The 17,303-nt window shown below is 39.6% G+C and overlaps 1 protein-coding gene across 1 annotated transcript; it reads left to right on the top strand.

The window, feature by feature from the left end:
• Window positions 1–982: 982 nt before the first annotated feature.
• Window positions 983–14,556, top strand: LOC6566006 (serine-rich adhesin for platelets). Its single transcript, XM_043216033.1, has 9 exons — window positions 983–1,055; window positions 5,393–6,345; window positions 10,233–10,294; window positions 10,328–11,190; window positions 12,164–12,323; window positions 12,400–12,529; window positions 12,980–13,152; window positions 13,408–14,344; window positions 14,424–14,556. Exons 2-9 carry the CDS (start codon window positions 5,835–5,837, stop codon window positions 14,501–14,503), a joined length of 2,916 nt encoding a protein of 971 aa, XP_043071968.1. The 5' UTR covers window positions 983–1,055; window positions 5,393–5,834; the 3' UTR covers window positions 14,504–14,556.
• The last annotated feature ends 2,747 nt before the right edge of the window (window positions 14,557–17,303 follow it).

Here is a 17,303-nt window from a genome sequence, read left to right as displayed (position 1 = left end):
CGATCAACAACAATTCAACATAATTCAAAATACAAATTACAAAATACAAAATATAAAATAGCAAAGCAGCAACGTTTTTTGCAATTTTATCGTTTAGTTCTTTTTTTTCAAGTGTACGTATAAATGTAGTATTTGTGTACATACACATACATATTATTGTGTGTGCTTTGACGTGCTAGTGCTTGCTGTGAATGTGTGTGTGTGTGTGAGAGAGAGTGCCTGTGTGTGTGTGTGTGTAAAAAGCAACAATTAAAAATTTGTTCATAATATTAACGGTAATTACAAAAAACAACAAATGCATACACACAATACTAACGAAAATACATGTATACATATATGTATATGTTTATGTATATGTATATGTATGTGTACATGTGCATGTATGTTTGTATGTACGTAAGAGTAATTTCAGTTCAAAGTGCAGGGCAGAGCAACAGAGAAGTTGATTTTTCCTGCTGCTGCTGCGGACCAGTTCGTCAGCTTTTGGCTTTGTTTTTAGCATGTGCCCTTTTCAGTGTGCAATACATACATACATATGAGCGTACTTGCATATGCCTATATGTATGTACATTCATGCATACATACATATATGCATTATAAATATATGTATGTGTGTGCGTGTAGTTAACTTCCACGGGGTGGGGCGAGGCGATGCCAGCGTGCACATCAGGCACATTTTGTACATGGCGCGCGTGCTTTTTGTTTCTCTCTCTTATATTTACGCTTCTCTTTCACCTACACAAACAGGCACATATACATCCGTACGCACACACACACAAACACGCAAAAGCAGTACCAGCACGCGCAAGCTCCATGCAGCGCTCTGATCTCTCTACCCATTTTACTCTCTCTCTCTCTGGCTTTTTTTTCTCTGGTTGGCGCTGTCTGTTTGTCAACGTTGGCGTTGCCGCCTGACCGTTTTCATTATACGTTGTTTAGCCGTGCCGTGCGCGTCGTCGTCGCAGTCGCAGCAAGCAGCAGACGACGTCAGTCCGTTGCGTCAGTAATAACAAATTTTTATTTTTTTTTCCAATTCTCCAATACCGCAATAAGAAGTAGGTGCAAAGCATACAACAACAGAAATCCAATTCTATTCCAAAAAAAACAAAACGAAGAAAAACACATACAATATTATTACGAGAAAAAGAAAAACAACAACAATCAAATACAGCAATTTTAGTTTTAGCTTTTTTTTCTTTCATTTCTTTTGTTTTTTCTGTTTTTTTTTTGCTGTTTTTGCGCGTGTATATGTGCTGAGTGTACGTTGAACGTGAGCTTTTTTCTCGTGGCCGTGCCACAAAGTGCGTGCCCAGCTTTAATTCAAGCGTGCAGCTGTCGCTGTATGCGTTATTGTTTTATTGTTTTTTAAAAATGAATTCAATTCAAAAGCTGAAGTGTGTGCGTACATATGTATATATATATAAGTGTGTCTGTGTGTGTGTCATTGACTAACGGCAAAAGCAACAACAATAACAATAACAAAGCAGCTCTGCCAACTGTGACTTGCACTTGATCGAGATCTTATGTCCTTTGCATGGCTCTCCCACACTTTCAAACACGCACACACACCCGCATACACACACACACATACCACAAACACAAACATCACTCGCTCTTTCTGGCCGCCAGACAATCGTTTGGCTATTTTTATATGCAGCCGCAGCAAAATCAACAACGACAACAGCAGCGAAAGCAACTAAATTGCTCTCTTCTTGCGCGCAGCCAGCACTCTTTTTTTTTGTGATTTCAAAATTAGCAACAATAATAAAACCACACGTACGCGACGTCAAAACGAAATGTAAAGAAAGTGCGTGCCTATTTGTGTGTGTGTTTGTTTCTCTCTTTCTCTCTCTCTCGCTCTCTCTTCTGCCATCTATGTGTGTGTGTGTGTGTGTATTTGTATGCAAAACTAAAGCATGAAAAGCCTCGCAACGTCAGAATCTTTTTTTGTTTTTTTGTTGCTTTCTTCACTTCGTCTTTTGCGCCAGTCTGCTTTGCTTGCTCTTTTGTTTTTATAAGCTCTCTGCTTGTTTTTTTTTTGCAATTTTTTTTCCTGAAATTCACTTTCTACATTCCGTTTTGACAGTCAAATCGGAGTTTTATTTGCAACAACATCAAATGTTTGTCATATAATATTTTACCAAAAAAACCAAAAACAAAAACAAAATGTTTGTAGAAAGTGTCTGTGCAAATTTGTACATGTATATGTGCGTGTGTGTGTGTGAGTGTGTTTGCGAATGACTTTGAAAGCAAAGAGCAGCAACATCCACTGCATCCATTGCAATGTGTCACAGCTAAGCCCAGAAATACTGTAAAAATGCCATATTGATATATAAACACGAATTATGCATTTGTTGTGATTATTGCGATAACACACTGGGGCAGCTAAAGATGAACACGTGACAAAACAATAAAAATAAAATGTATATATTTATATACAAATAATTGTGCTGATCAGAAATGTGCATATCTATTTATACAATAATTCATTGATGGATTGCGACTGGAGCATATAAAACATTTCATTTATTATTCATTTTAAATAATAAATAAGAAGTTTGTTTAGTCAATAAATCATTACGATTTAAGCATGTCCAGTTGCTTAATCCACTTGATAAGTCTCCAGGGAATAAAGATTACTAACTCGATAAATACACAAACTAAATATGTGTATCAACAATATACACTGCACAAAAAAAAAGAAGCTAAACATTGCGTTTCGGTTAATACTGATCTTCTTAAGCCCCGTCGAAAGTACTTAATTCAAGTGTTATTCATTTCATCCCAAAATTCGCACACATTTCTTGCATTTCTGCCGTCAAAACAAATAAGTGAGAGTTCGACTACGAGATACCCTGCACCCAAGTGTTTACCCATCACATAGATCGACTCGATGCTTGCTGCTGTTTAACAATACTAAATACTAAAATACTAAATTCTCTAAAAGCAATTCACCCAACACTTTTGACAACTACACACACAACACATATAAAGTGTATCGGTAACTTTAATACAATCAATTCTACACGGAATATTAACGCACACTTCCAGCTTTAATTAACTGATCCGCGAATTCTAAGAACAGACCTATCGCTACGATCTCTGTCAACAGATGGAAGAGGGGCTGGAATTGTAAAGACCCCCAGATAACTGGACTGTTGTTTAACACTACACTAGAGATTTTAACTGGAAACCCGAGGCTTTCATTTGCCAAGCGATTTCCCACTGAATCACTTCTTCCCGATTTAAAGCTTTTCATATATATTTGTACTTGATGAAAGTGCATTTTTATTCCACATTATTATTTACCATGTTTAGAATTCGAATATATATATAAATATAGGGCATATGTCCATTCTGGGTATTATATATTTTGTAGCTGATCAAAACTAGAGCTTCTTCCGATGCCGTTTTAAGTTTTGGTTCTCAGACATTGCTCGAACCGGTTTCAGTTTTGAAGTGCTTTCAAGGAATACGTATTTGACTACGTTTCTCAATTGCAACAAGCCGAGTAGTGGTGTGGAGAGGGGCAATCTTCCCTCTGTCCTGTGACGGCCTCAAAATGTTCGCAAAGGTTTCTTTCACACGATGCGCTCACTCGATATGAAAAAAAAATAAAATAAAATAATTACGCAGAAAGAAAGAAAGAAAGCCTGACGAACGACAATGGGCCATAAAGTATTGAGAAATATGACTAGGCGTCGTAAGGTGAGAGCGACCCTTGGCCCATTTGGGGTAGCTTGATATGCCATTGTTGCTGTTGTTATTCTTGTTGCTTGAATTGTTGCCACACGGGGTCGATTGAGAGCTGAGCTGATAAGGGCAGTCGTCGCCGTCGCCGTCGCCGTCGCGTCATCGCAACTGCGTTTCCTTTTTACTTAACGTGCTGAGGACAAAAGTCACGTTCCCAAATGGTGACCGCAAACAGCCCTTAGTCTCGATATGCATATACACATATATGTATATATATATATATATATATATATATATATATATGTGTGTGTGTGTTGTAACATATATGCGGGAGCGGGTGAGTGCCACCTTCTTCTGGTGGTTCTTGTTAACTCGGGCAATTACTGCAAATTGTTGTTCTATTTAAAGCGATTTGCATTTGAATATTTTATAGAATGTTGCCACGCGCAATTTTGTCAAACTTACCCACGCACTCGTCTTTGCTTTCTCTCCCCCCCCCTCTCTCTCTCTCTCTCTCTCTCTCTCTCTCTCTCTCTCTCTCTTTCTCTTTCTCTCTGTCACTCTCCTAGTTGTGTTTGCAAAATGAAAATGTCAACGTCGCACCCTGTATGTGTAAACATACATACATACATACATACGTATATATGTAAAGCTTTGCTCCTGTCAACCCTGAGGCGACCATCAAATTGCGTTTAATGTCAAGGCGAGAATGTAGGAGAGTGAGAGAGAGAGAGAGAGTGGGAGCGAGAGCTATGACAACTGACAGACAACAAAAACGCCGCCAACGTCATTCAAAAAAAAAAGAAGAAGAAAAGAAAAGCTCCTGCATGGCAGCAAGCTTCCACTGACTGTTGGTGCATCAGCATCTCTCTCCCACTCTGTCTCTCTCTCTCCCACTCTGTCTCTCTCTCTCTCTCTTGATAGCTCTCTTTAAAATATGAATTTGACAGCCGGCTGCAATGTCCTTCTGTTGCCAGGTGCCGACTGCCTCGACCCTTGACCTTTTTTTTTTTATTATAAATTATGAACTATGAACGGGGCTACTTATGTCAAAAATATAAAGCACCATTAGTTGCCAATGGTCACACACACACACACACACAAACACATACACATATGCATGCATAGAAAAAGAGCAGGAGGCGGAGGAGCAGCAGCTGATGTCGAATTTGAACTCGAATTTACGCACGAGTCAAATATAATTTTCATTGATAGGCGTTCGCTGCGTCGTCGTCGTCGTCGGCGCCTGCGTCGACAGCGTTGCGTTGTCGCTGTGCTGTGCAACTTGTTGGGGCAGCCGCTCTTTTGTCTGTAGTTGTTTGTATTTGGAATTGTGTTGATGTTTTTGTGCTGCTGCTGCTGCTGCTGCTGCCACGCAGCTGTGCACAATTGGCGCAGCGCAAACGCAACAGCTGCCTTTGGCTGCTGCTGCGCTGTTGCCTTCAGCAGCAATGCGTACAGGCGACAAAAAATTCATATTCGTTTTGCTCAAACACATACAACAGCTGATTAGTTATATTATGAAATCAAGGAAAATGCTTTTAAAAATGTTAACATATATATATATATATATATAAAATAGGTGTATATTTATATTTATGTATTATTTTCTATTTGAATCTATTTACATCGATTATACGATACATTAAAATGACAATTTATATTAATCGATGTTTCTTTCATTTTACTGTCATTTCAGCATACATGCATATTATGTACATACATCTGTCAATACAAACAACGTAAAGCAAATTAATCGAAAGAAACTTAAGAAACGGTGCTTATTGTAACTGCAATAGCTAACAACAATAACAATTGCAGCCCACTCCGCCAATAAGAAAAAGAACAAAAAAGAGGAGGAAGAAGCACGAATAAATCGGAGCAAATCAAAAAGAAACAAAAACAAACAAAAAATAAACAACAACCAAAATTTTAACTGTATACGTGTCGACCCAAATCTGAGTGACTCCCTCCCTCTGTCTCCCTATCTCTCTCTTTCTCTTTCTCGCTCGTTCGTTCGATTGTACGGTCTCTTCGTGTGCGCTGTGTGTTTGCAAGTGTGTGTGTGTGCGCGTGTGTGTGTGTGTGTGTGTGTGTGAGTGTGTGTGTGGGTGTACGAGGCTGTGTTGTGAGACGCGGCTATGTCACAGGGCGGCATAGAGGAGCTACTGCAAGCTGCTCAATTCATTGAGCAGCAAGAGCAAAAGCTCAAGCGATCACCGCTAGCAACGGACGGGCATTTCATCAGTGCTAATAATGGATACAGCAGCAGCAGCAGCAGCAACAATAACAACAACAGCGCAAGCCAACTCAACAGAAACAACACGCCAACAGCAGCAGCAGCAGCATTATCAACATTATCAACAACAACAGCAGCATCAGCAGCAACAACAGCAGCAACAACAATACCCGCCAACATAAACGGCTATAACGGGCTGACTAACGGCATCGGTGCATCATCGGCAGCAGTGATCCGTCTTAGCAACGGCCATCGCAGCAGTCCACGCAGTCAATTAATCGTTACTCACGATTATGAGTACGCTGGCAGCGGCAGTGGCAGTGGCAGTGGCAGCGGCAGCAGCAGCAACGGCGGCGGAGCCGTCGTCGAGTTAGCAGCGGGTCGCAGCAGCGAAGGTCTCAGCATTGTTTCGGGTGAGTTGCAATCACAATTTTTGGTCATTTTTGAGCATTGGCAGTAAGCGAAATACACTCAAACAAATACTCACACACACACACAGTCACACACACGCATATACATGCATACACTCTCCAACACTCTCCACTCCCTCTTTCTGTTATAAGTTTGTTCTCTTTCTGTGTCTTCTCAGTCTTGACTCAGTTGCGCAGCTGCTGTTGCATTTCAACTTGCTTTGACCTTGTTTACAGCAGCAGCAACATCAACAGCAGCAGATAGTAGCAACAGCAGCAGACAGCATAAGTACAATAACAATAACATAGCCATGAAACGAGAAGAGTTGCACTTTGCGTGGGCGTGCGTTACACACACATGCAACATGCACACATATACACATACAGTCGCAAAAACTAACAGAAAATATAACAAAAATGAGCGAGCTCTCTCTCGCTCGCTCTCTTCGAAACAAAAAAAAAGTGCTCATGCTCTCTTCTCATGTCGCTGTCAGGTTGCAAGTGCGACGGCAGCAGGTACTGTTATATTTTTAGCGCTGTTGCTGTTGTTTATTGCTTATTGCTTTCTGTTTGCTCAGCTCAAAGCAGCCAAATTTGCATGTGCTAAATTTACTGCCTAATATTGCTGGTGTTATTGTTTTTGCTACGGCTACTGCTGCTGCTGCCGTTTGCTGTCTTGACTAACACTCGAAGAGGGGTGCGTGCTGCCAGCCCAGCGGCAATACTTTATTTTTTAAATATTTTTTTGGACGTTGTGGTTGTGCTGTGCTCATTTGGCTGACACATACAAATCAACTTATACATACATGTATGTATGTGTGTGTGTAAATACATATATAGAAATGTATGTTTGTATGTGTGATATTACCATTTTGTCTTTGGCTTTTTGCACGTACGCTCGCTCGTACTTGTTGCTGTTGTTGTTTGCGGTCACGTCATGTCGCTGCTCGTTCTCTCGCCTGCTTGTGCGCTCTCTTTTGCTCTTTTTTGCTCTTTTTTCTCTTTCCCCTATTCAGTCAAGCGCAACCATGAAAAAAACGGGCAAAATTAGTCATAGCTATACACACACATACATATATATATATATATATATATATATTTATATATATGTATATATATATATACAAACAGTCCCCATTGTTGTTTACGTATCGTTGCTCTCGCAGCCCCCACGTGAGCGGGGTATACTCTAAAAAAGAGAGCGAGAGCGCCATTGACTCGAGCTCTCTTCACTGTTTGCTAGTTGTGTGCTACTGGTTTTGTGTGTTTGTTTTCTGTCTTTGCAAACGTAGTATGCAAACTGCACGAGAGAAAGAGAGGGAGAGAGAGAGCCACTCTAAGGCGCTCTCTATAGCACGCCGCGCGGCAATGTAAAGCAAAGTCAATGAACTTTGTACGCATTTTTTTTTTGTTGTTTTTGTTTTGTTTTTTTGTTTTGTTGCTTTTCGTATAGAGCTCGTTCATATTTTTATTAGCGTCTGCCTTTCTTTTTATGTTATTTTATGCTTAATGTTTATGTTTTCTTTACACTTATAATGTATGCGTGTCGTTGTTGTTGCATGCTCGCTGCTTGCAGCAATTTGGCGTTTGTAATATTTTGACAGCTGTCTTTGCTTTCTGCTGCTGTTATTGTTGCCTTGTGTCTGTGTGTGTGTTTGGTTTTTCGGTCAGCCTGCGCTCAGCTGAGCTCGCAATAAAACAACAACAACAAGAAACAATAAACTGAGGATAGGCAACTGCAAATGTTATGCAACTCAAAGCAGCTTATGGCTGCATGTGTATGTTGTGTGTGTGGGAGTGAGAAAGTGAGTGTGAATGGAACAGCTTATGTGTGTTTGTGTGTGTGTGTATGTATGTATGTTGTATATGCATGTGTACGAGTGGGTGGCTATTCCAATCTTCCATTCCCTTCAGCTTTCCTGCAGTTCTGTGTGTTTTTGTATGGAAGTGTCAAGTGATAATTCACCAGCTTCTAGTGAATTTCAAGCGAAATCAGCAAGCACACATACAAAACAATTATAATAGTCACACATATACACAAATACATGTGTCTGATATGCGAGAGAGTGTTTTGTGTAATCAGCAGCGCAGTTTTGTTTGTTGCTTTGCATTGTTGATCTTTGTGCTCAATGCAATTCCGCTCTCTTCACAATTAGTTTGTGTATGTGTGTGTGTGTGTGTCTGCTAAGAGTGCGCTGATGCCTAAGCGGCCAAGCTCTCTTTTTCTTTTTTCGCATGTCGCCTAAAAGCATACAATATAAAAAAGGCGTATTTTTGGTGCTGTTCATGACAGTTACTACTGTTCTTGTTGTTGTTGTAACTGTAATATGCTAACGAATGCGTGCGTGTCTCGTGTTGATGTTGCTGCTGCTGCTGTTTCTGTTGCTGTTGCTGTTGTTGCTTTCCATTTGCATTTATGTATATTGCATTTATTTTTTGCATTTATTATTGCATTTTGCAACAGCGAGCGCAGTTCCAAATTACATTTTCCGTTTAGTCGCGCGCTAAGACACACAAACCCCACACAACACACCGGCTCTCGTTTTTTTTATTTTTTTTTTTATTATATTTTCTGATTGTGGTCAATAAAGAAATGTCGCAGCGCGAAGAAAAGATTGATTTAATGTCATCTCAGCTACGGCTGCTCGCTAAGCTGCTGAGTCGCCTTGATGCGCTGCAAGCTTTGCTTCTGGCGCAGCAATCGCTATCGCTATCGCAGTCGCCGTCGCAGTTACCCTCAATGTTGACGTTGACGTCAGCCGTAGCGACGCCCAAAAAGAAATGGATATATCGCCACTTTCGTCGTCTTGGTATGTGTGTGTGTGCGTGCGTGCGTGAGTGCGTGTGTGTGTGTGTGTGTCTACAAACATGTATGTAATTGTGTGAACCACGTGATGAAAGCGCACGTGGCGATCGAATACGCAGCAGCAGCAGCAACAGCAGCAGCCGCAGCAACGTCGCCAGCACAAACTGTATCCATTCGCTGTGTGCACACACAGGGAAAAAGCTCATGTAATTTAGCCAGCGCAAGAGAGTGAAAGAGAGTACGTAAAGAGAGAGAAAGAGAGATCTTCACGTGTGTGCGTGTGCGTGTGCATTATGTTCTCTTTTCTACGTTTTGAACTTATTTATGTTCTATTCATATTTGATAGCTGACAATAGCTGATTTCCAACAAATCGTTCGATTAACAGCAAAAGAGAGACGTAGAAAGAGAGAGAGCAAGAAAGAGAGAGTCATTTAACATGTCGAATTGTTGTTGTTGATGTTGTTGTTCTGAAATTGTGGCCTCGATATATATGTTTATCATTTCACATGCATTGCATTTTGCTGTTTAGTTAATAATTTGTTAATTAATTTAATTAAAAAGAATTAATTTAATTAAACTATTCACAAATCATTTCATACTTTCATTTATACCTCATTTCAAATCTGTGCTAAATTGCTATAAGCGATTTGTTTTTGTTTGTTGTTGTTGTTGCTGTTGTTGTCGCATTGTCCATCCAAGCCTTTGATGTTTATTTTTAAGTGTTATTTAATGCTTTTTTTTTGTATATTATTTTGAAATGCTTTTGATCGAGATCCATAAGTTTCTTTGCGTAATTTGCAAGTATTTTCAGCCTAAATCGTTTTAATTGTTCATCTTTTCATACACACACACGCATATATATATATATATATATATATATATATATATATATATATATATATATATATATATATATATATATATATATATATATATATATATATATATATATATATATATATATATATATATATATATATTTGACACACATACATTTCTGGCTTCTGCTTACATTTGAATTAATTTTGCGATTTTTAATTAATTTATTTATTCTGTATTATTATTGTTTTTATTTTATTTTAGAGGATGAAAATTCCTCCTCAAACTTCAACTCCAACTCCAACTCCTACTCCCAACCTCAACACCACCAACAACAACAACAACACCAACCTCAACAACAACAACAACAACAACAACATGTAGCGACAGGCAGAGCAACAACAATAACAAGTCCAACAAGAAAATTAACTGCCGCTGGCCGCTTTGATGGCAACCCTTTTGTGCTGGTGCCATCGGTTGCAACCCCGTTGCAACTCCAGTTGCCGATTGCAAGCAGCACAAGCACAAGCAGCAGCAATACGATTACGCCCACTGTCACGCCCACGCCCACGCTCAAGCATAAGCTGGTCGCTGGCGTTGGCAGCGCTGCCAGCGAGGCGGCACCGCGCAAGTATTTCGTTGTGGCCGATGCCAAAAACGGCAGCCCCATTGTCCAAGCAGCCCCAGTTGCCGGAGGAGTCACGGTTGCAGCTACAGCTGCAACTGCAACTGGAGCTGGAGCTGGTAATGGTAGTGGGGCCGTAGCCAGTGGTGGCTATAAAATCTCTGGCGATGAACTTGCCGGCTTTCAGGCGCTGAGGCGCCAAACGCCCAAATCACAAATAACGCTTACACCGCCACCGATGGCGCCGCGTCGCGTTATCGAGCCGTATGCCCGCATCCGCTCCTATTCAATGTCCTCCCATAAACTTCCAGCGCAAACGGGGCAGGCCCTGCTCCTCGGCGGTGGCGGAGGATCGGAGGATGCGCACATGAGTTATGTGGGCGTTGGTCGAGCCACCAATGCGAATACAACAAGCACAGGTGCCACTGGCACCGGAACGGGCACAATAACAGCCACCTCGTACCGACAGATTCTCAATCCGCAGCACTACCAGCATCAGGCATCTGCCGCATCCGTATCCACCTCGGCGCCAGTGACGGGATCTCAGCTGACCGGCCATGGCGGTCGCAGGCGCACCATCAGTTCCAATAGCAATGGGTAAGCCATATCTTATCTTATCCCTCATAGTTGATGTAGTCGTTCCTAGTCAAATATTTGCCATTTTCTCTTTTCTGGAAACTATTTTCCTTAAGTGAAGTGTGTGTCTTAACGAGAGGCAGGCGCAGCATCCTAGGGATGCATGTTATGAATTTAATGGACATAGAAGACCTCAATCCAATAAAGATCCCCACATTTCTACCTAGTTCCAGCACACTAGGTGGGTGATGGAAGAGCTATAATAAACAAACTGTTCAAGGAATAAACTCGAAAATTTCGAGTTAAGTTAAGATTGCTTCAAATTGAGAGACTAGTTGGATAAGTGGAAAATAAACACATGTAAATAGATAGATAAAGAGATAGATAGATAGATAGATAGATAGATACATAGATAGATATATATAGTTAATGGGACACGGAGATGCCTCCTTTCCACACTTCAGCTCGACAAGTAGACAATTAATATTCTTATTTTGCTCAATATGAAAATATGTTTTTTTTGTTTGCTTATGTCATTTTTACAGTTGATCTTTAATATGTTGGCTTAAATTATCATATATCAATTGAAAGGCCAAGGGAAATATGTGCAGATATTCGGGAAACGAGTCAAGTTATCGATAAAATGATATAAAATTGATTTTAAAGTCTCTATTTGCTATAAAAACAACTGTTCTTTGTCTCATTTTGAAAGTAGATTATCTGGCTTTAAAGATATTTGCGCAGTTTAATTACATTTTGAATTGAGATTTATGTTTGAATATAAATGAGGAAATCACTTATCAGTAGAGCCATCAACGTCATTTGATAATGTTAAAAGAAAAACCCAAAAAAGCTATTAAATGCAAGGTGTTCATATGAATGCCACTCACTGGTTTCAGCTTGAATAAAATTAGCATTAATGTGAATAATTGCAAATTGCAGAGAACCTTTTTAAACTTGATTTTCATTGTTTCTTTTTTGTTTGATTTTGCAGGGCGGGCACACGCGAGGTGCACAACAAGCTGGAGAAGAATCGGCGGGCGCATCTCAAGGGCTGCTACGAGGTGCTGAAGAACGAGCTGAGGCTCAAGGAGGAGGATCGCAAAAAGACATCGAATTTGACAATACTCGATAAGGCGCACCGACTTGTCATTGTAAGTGGCATGCCACCCCATCCCTCCCCCTCTATAACTAACTGTATATATTTTTAACTGTGTGTGTCTCTTGCAGCAACTGTCCGCCACCGCCCAGAGTCAGGAGGCAGAACTGGAGGTGCAGGCCAAGCGAAAGATTGAGCTGCAAAAGCGTCTCAACAGCCTCAAACGGCCCACGGATCAGAGCATTCCATTCATTGACAAAGGTAGACAGCAGCAATGTCTCTATGTGTGTGTGTGTGTGTGTGTGTGTGTGTGTGTGTGTGTCTGTGGCTGGCTGGATGTGAATGCGGCTGCAATCAGCTGCAATTCAAATGAACTTGTGCAACCATGAAAAGCACACACAAACACATGCAAACATACATGATATCCATAGATATATATATCTATATATATATATATATATATCTATATAATATATATATATATGTATATATGATATATAAACGACGTCCCAATTTACACTTGCGCTCAGCAAAATGTAGCTCAAGTTTTGCATCTAATTTTGAGCGGTTTTTTCATTCTTTGATTACCTTCAGCTTATGCAACAACACAAATATGGCGTGTGAAGATCGAATTCGAATTCGAGTTCGAGTTCGAATTCAAATCGTTTTATTGAATTAATAAATTGATTTTGTTTATGCATTGTTTTGCAGATGTCAATGAAGCTGTCTGCCTGGCAACCACATCATCGTCTCTATCATCATCGTCGTCGTCGCCAACGTTATCGTCATTCTCACCGTCGTCGTCCTCATCGTTATCTCCATCACTAGCAGCAGCCCAGCCCATTCTGTTTGATGGCACCGCCACGCCCGTCAGCACCGCTGCTGTAAGTCCGCCTCAACCTGGTTGATCTACTGAATCCGCTCTCCAAAGACAAACTAGAAATTTATTATCAATTATAATTGCATAACGAGCTTAAGCGAAATGTTTAAATGTTGGTTTGGATTGAGTATTTCAACAAATGAAGTATTTATTTTTATTTAATATAACTCTTATATTGATCATTATCTTCTCTCTCTCTCCCTCTTTATCTGCCGTCTCGCTCTATGTGGCTGTCTCTGTTGCACCATCCATGCTGCAGTTGCCAAGCGCTGTGGCAACAACGGCCATGTCACCTGTGATAAATAAGAGCAACGCGAACAACAGCAGCAAACACAACAGCAACAGCAGCAACAGCAACAACAACAACAACAACAGCAGCATCAGCAACAACAACAACAACAACAGCAGCAACATCAACAGCAACAAAAATGTTTCTTCTGCTGCCATCAGTTTTGCACAGAATGCGAATCTGCATTTGAATCCCGCCGCCGCTGCAGCCGCTGCTGCAATGGGCCTGCTCAAGGGCAGCAATCCCAACAGCAGCAAGTTTAGCAACAACAACAACAACAACAGCAACAACAATGTTACCTCCGCTGCCGTCAGCTTCGCACAGAATCCGAATCATAATCAAAATGCATTAGTGAATCCCGCCGCCGCCGCCGCTGCTGCGGCTGTTGTTGCTGTTGCAATAAATCCATTGAAGACAAAATGCAGCAGCAACAACAACAGCAACAATAGCTCACCGATAGCCTCATCGATGTCGCCGCACATCAGCCCGGCGGGCAGTCCAATTGTGGCTGGGGCAACGCTGACAACAAGCGTATCGCCAACACCGTCGACGCCGTCGCCGTCGCCGAGCTCCTCGTCGAGCGGTGTTTCATCGTCGGCCTCGTTCATTGGCTCCTCGTCGTCATCATCGTCATCGTCGTCCTCGTCGTCATCATCATCGTCGTCGTCGTCCAGCTCATCATCCGCCTCGTCACTGTCATCATCATCGTCGACAGCGGCGACGGCAGCGGGCTCCTCGCCGCCAATGGCGGCGACACAGAAACATCTGCTGGCTGCCACACGCAACGCCAACAACAACAACAATAAGTTCCATGGCGGCGCCGGCGTTGGCGCCACAAATGTGACTGCAACAGCGGCCAATACGGCAGCAGCAGCCGCAGCAGCAACAGCAATTGCCGCTGTCAATGGTAATCAATGCAAAATACAACTTTCTTTCCTTCCGTCCAACTTGGATTGTAATTGCTAAATTTGTATTTGTATTTGCAGCCCATTCAGCTGGTTTCCATCAGGCGGACAAGGATCACAATTACAAATTCTTGCTACGCAGCGGCACTGCGGCACAGTAAGAGGCAACAATAACAATAAACAATAACTATAAACATAAACATAAACATAAACACAAACATAACAATAACAATAATCATTATAATAATAATAATAATATTAATAATAATAATACTAATACGAAAACAACAACTGAATTGTGTGCAACAGCTCCCACCTTATTAAAACAAAAACAACAAAAACAACAACAAAAAACAAAAACAAAACAAAAAAACTAAACAAAAAAACAAGCACAACAACAACAGCAACAAACAACACAACAATGAACAAGCAGCAAAACTTATTGTTCCCAACTCTTTCTTTGTTTCTTCGAATTCTGTCAACAACAACAAGAACAACAATCGCATACAGCAACAACAATAAAATATATAAAAAAAAATACATAAATAAATTAAAATATAAATAACAGTTCCGCCCAACAATTAAGCATCGATTTTGAAAATCAACAAAACAAACAAAAAAACAACAAAAAAAAAACATACAAAAAGAGAAAGGAAAATAAAACAAACAAAGAAAAATGCATATTACAAAAAAATAAATTATTTTTAATAAATAATTTTTTTTAGACCAACAAACTGCAAAACAACAAGCACAACTTGTTGGCCACAACAGCAAACACACACACACAGACACACACACACCCACACACACACACATACACTTAAAAAAATCTTTTGTATGAAATATCTAGGCGCATACATAGCAAGTCTAGTAAAGAAATGAACTACAAAAAAACAAAACAAAATAAAACAAAACAAATTGTAAGCAACAATGAAACAATTTTAAAATTCATGTAACACACACACACACACACACACACAGACAGACACAGACACACACACAGACAGACACAGACACACACACACAGACAGACAGACACAGACACCATTAGTGGAAATTAGAAAAGAAAACAAAATAAAGAAAAGCAAAGAAAACTAATATGAAGCAAAATATAAATGCGCTGTTGTAACAGAGACCACCAAGGGGCAATGCTTTATGAACATATACCATATACATATATATGCATATCTATACATGCACACACCCACACATACGTCTGTGTGTGTGTGTGTGTGTGTGTGTGTGTGTACGCATGTGTATATAACTTTAGTCTTAAAAAAAAAAACAAAAATGAGATGGTTTTTTTTTGTTTTTGTTTTTATTTTCAACTTTCAACTTGAATGTGTGACAAGCATCGAATTAAGGATAAAAATCAATAAAAGAATGTTAGCTAAATGTATGTATGTATAGCTGTGCGTGAGTATGTGTATTAGTAGCATATATATATATATATATATATATGTATAGCATAGTATAGCATAGTGTACTTCTCTCTGACCAAACGAAACCATCTTAAGCAAACAAAAGAAAGAACACCAAACTAAAAACTAAAAACAAAACTAAAAAAGTAGCGAAAATTAAAAAAAAATATTTAAAAAAATATTAAACAATGAAATGTGCAACTTGAAGGCATATACACCCATATATATATATATATATATATATATATATATATATATATATATGTGTGAGCTCTGGGCGCGAACGAACAACATTCCTGTAAACAACTTGATTGAATATATATATATATATATATATATATATACTGTCGCAGCCACATACACATATATATATATCTGTATATAAAAACATATATATTTATATATATATTTGTAGATCACCGATAAAATCATTTTTACTAATTACATTTGCTTTGATTTGATTTTTCTATTTTTGGCATTCGAATTTGTACAATCCATAATATGTTATATGGACATGATATGTATGTATATATATATATATATATATATATTCTGTACATCCAATGGATCTATATTCTAGAGGTCTGCAAGGCTGCATTCTAACTTGAACTTGAACTGAGTTCGGCATTGTTTTCGGCTCATTTGTACGTTCAAGGGTTCGGCCTATGATGTTCTTATCTCGTCGATCGATCATCGTCGGGTGAGAAATTTAGAGTGCTCCAAGCGAACGTCCCAGTGTCCTTTGCCAAGGGATGGGAAGAATGATGGAATGGAGAACTCTGCCAAATAGCACTCGGAGAGTACTCTGCATTTCGGAGTTGTGGCTCAGTTTTTGAACTCTGTTGAAACTTTTGAATTGAATTTCACAAAATATGAATAATATTCGATTTTTCAATACTATTATTGTTTTCATAAAATCTGAAGAAAAAAAAACGTTTAAATTTGTATTTAACTTTCGCAGAACACTGCAAAATAAAATCAAAATTGTTGTATCTCTCTCTGTCAGTCTGTCTGTCTCTCTCTCTGTCAGACTCTCTGTCTCTCTCTGTCTGTCTGTTTCTGTCTCTGTCTCTGCGACATTTTTCTTCGCTTGCGCACTCATAAAAATGTGTAGATTTGAGTGTACTCAAATTGAATTAAATACGCAACCGACATTCACTTAATTCCCAATCAAATTGGGAACGAATGTCTCATTTGCCGTTCTGAATGCAGCCATGCAGACCTCTACGCCTCTACAGACATAATATACATATGCATATCCATATCCATATCCACATCCACATCCATATCCATTATCCATTGTCCATAACCATAACCATAACCATATCTATAGATATACGTATATATGTAGTTGTTGTAGCAATGTAGTGATTACATATACGTCTCGTAGACTCGCCCTTGAAACTATTTCAGAATATAAACAATATGTAGAAAGAAAGAAAGGATAACAAAATAGAACACATCAATAGACTAACTAAACGCAGCTCCGCACTCTTCGCCTAACTGTATTCGTTTTCACCAATTCTATCACTATCTATAA

Source organism: Drosophila grimshawi, unplaced genomic scaffold (genome assembly GCF_018153295.1).
Source record: "Drosophila grimshawi isolate 15287-2541.00 unplaced genomic scaffold, ASM1815329v1 contig_848, whole genome shotgun sequence".
Taxonomy (NCBI): domain Eukaryota; kingdom Metazoa; phylum Arthropoda; class Insecta; order Diptera; family Drosophilidae; genus Drosophila; species Drosophila grimshawi.
The sequence above is the reverse complement of the archived record's forward strand: the minus strand, read 5'-3'. Positions and strand labels throughout refer to the sequence as shown.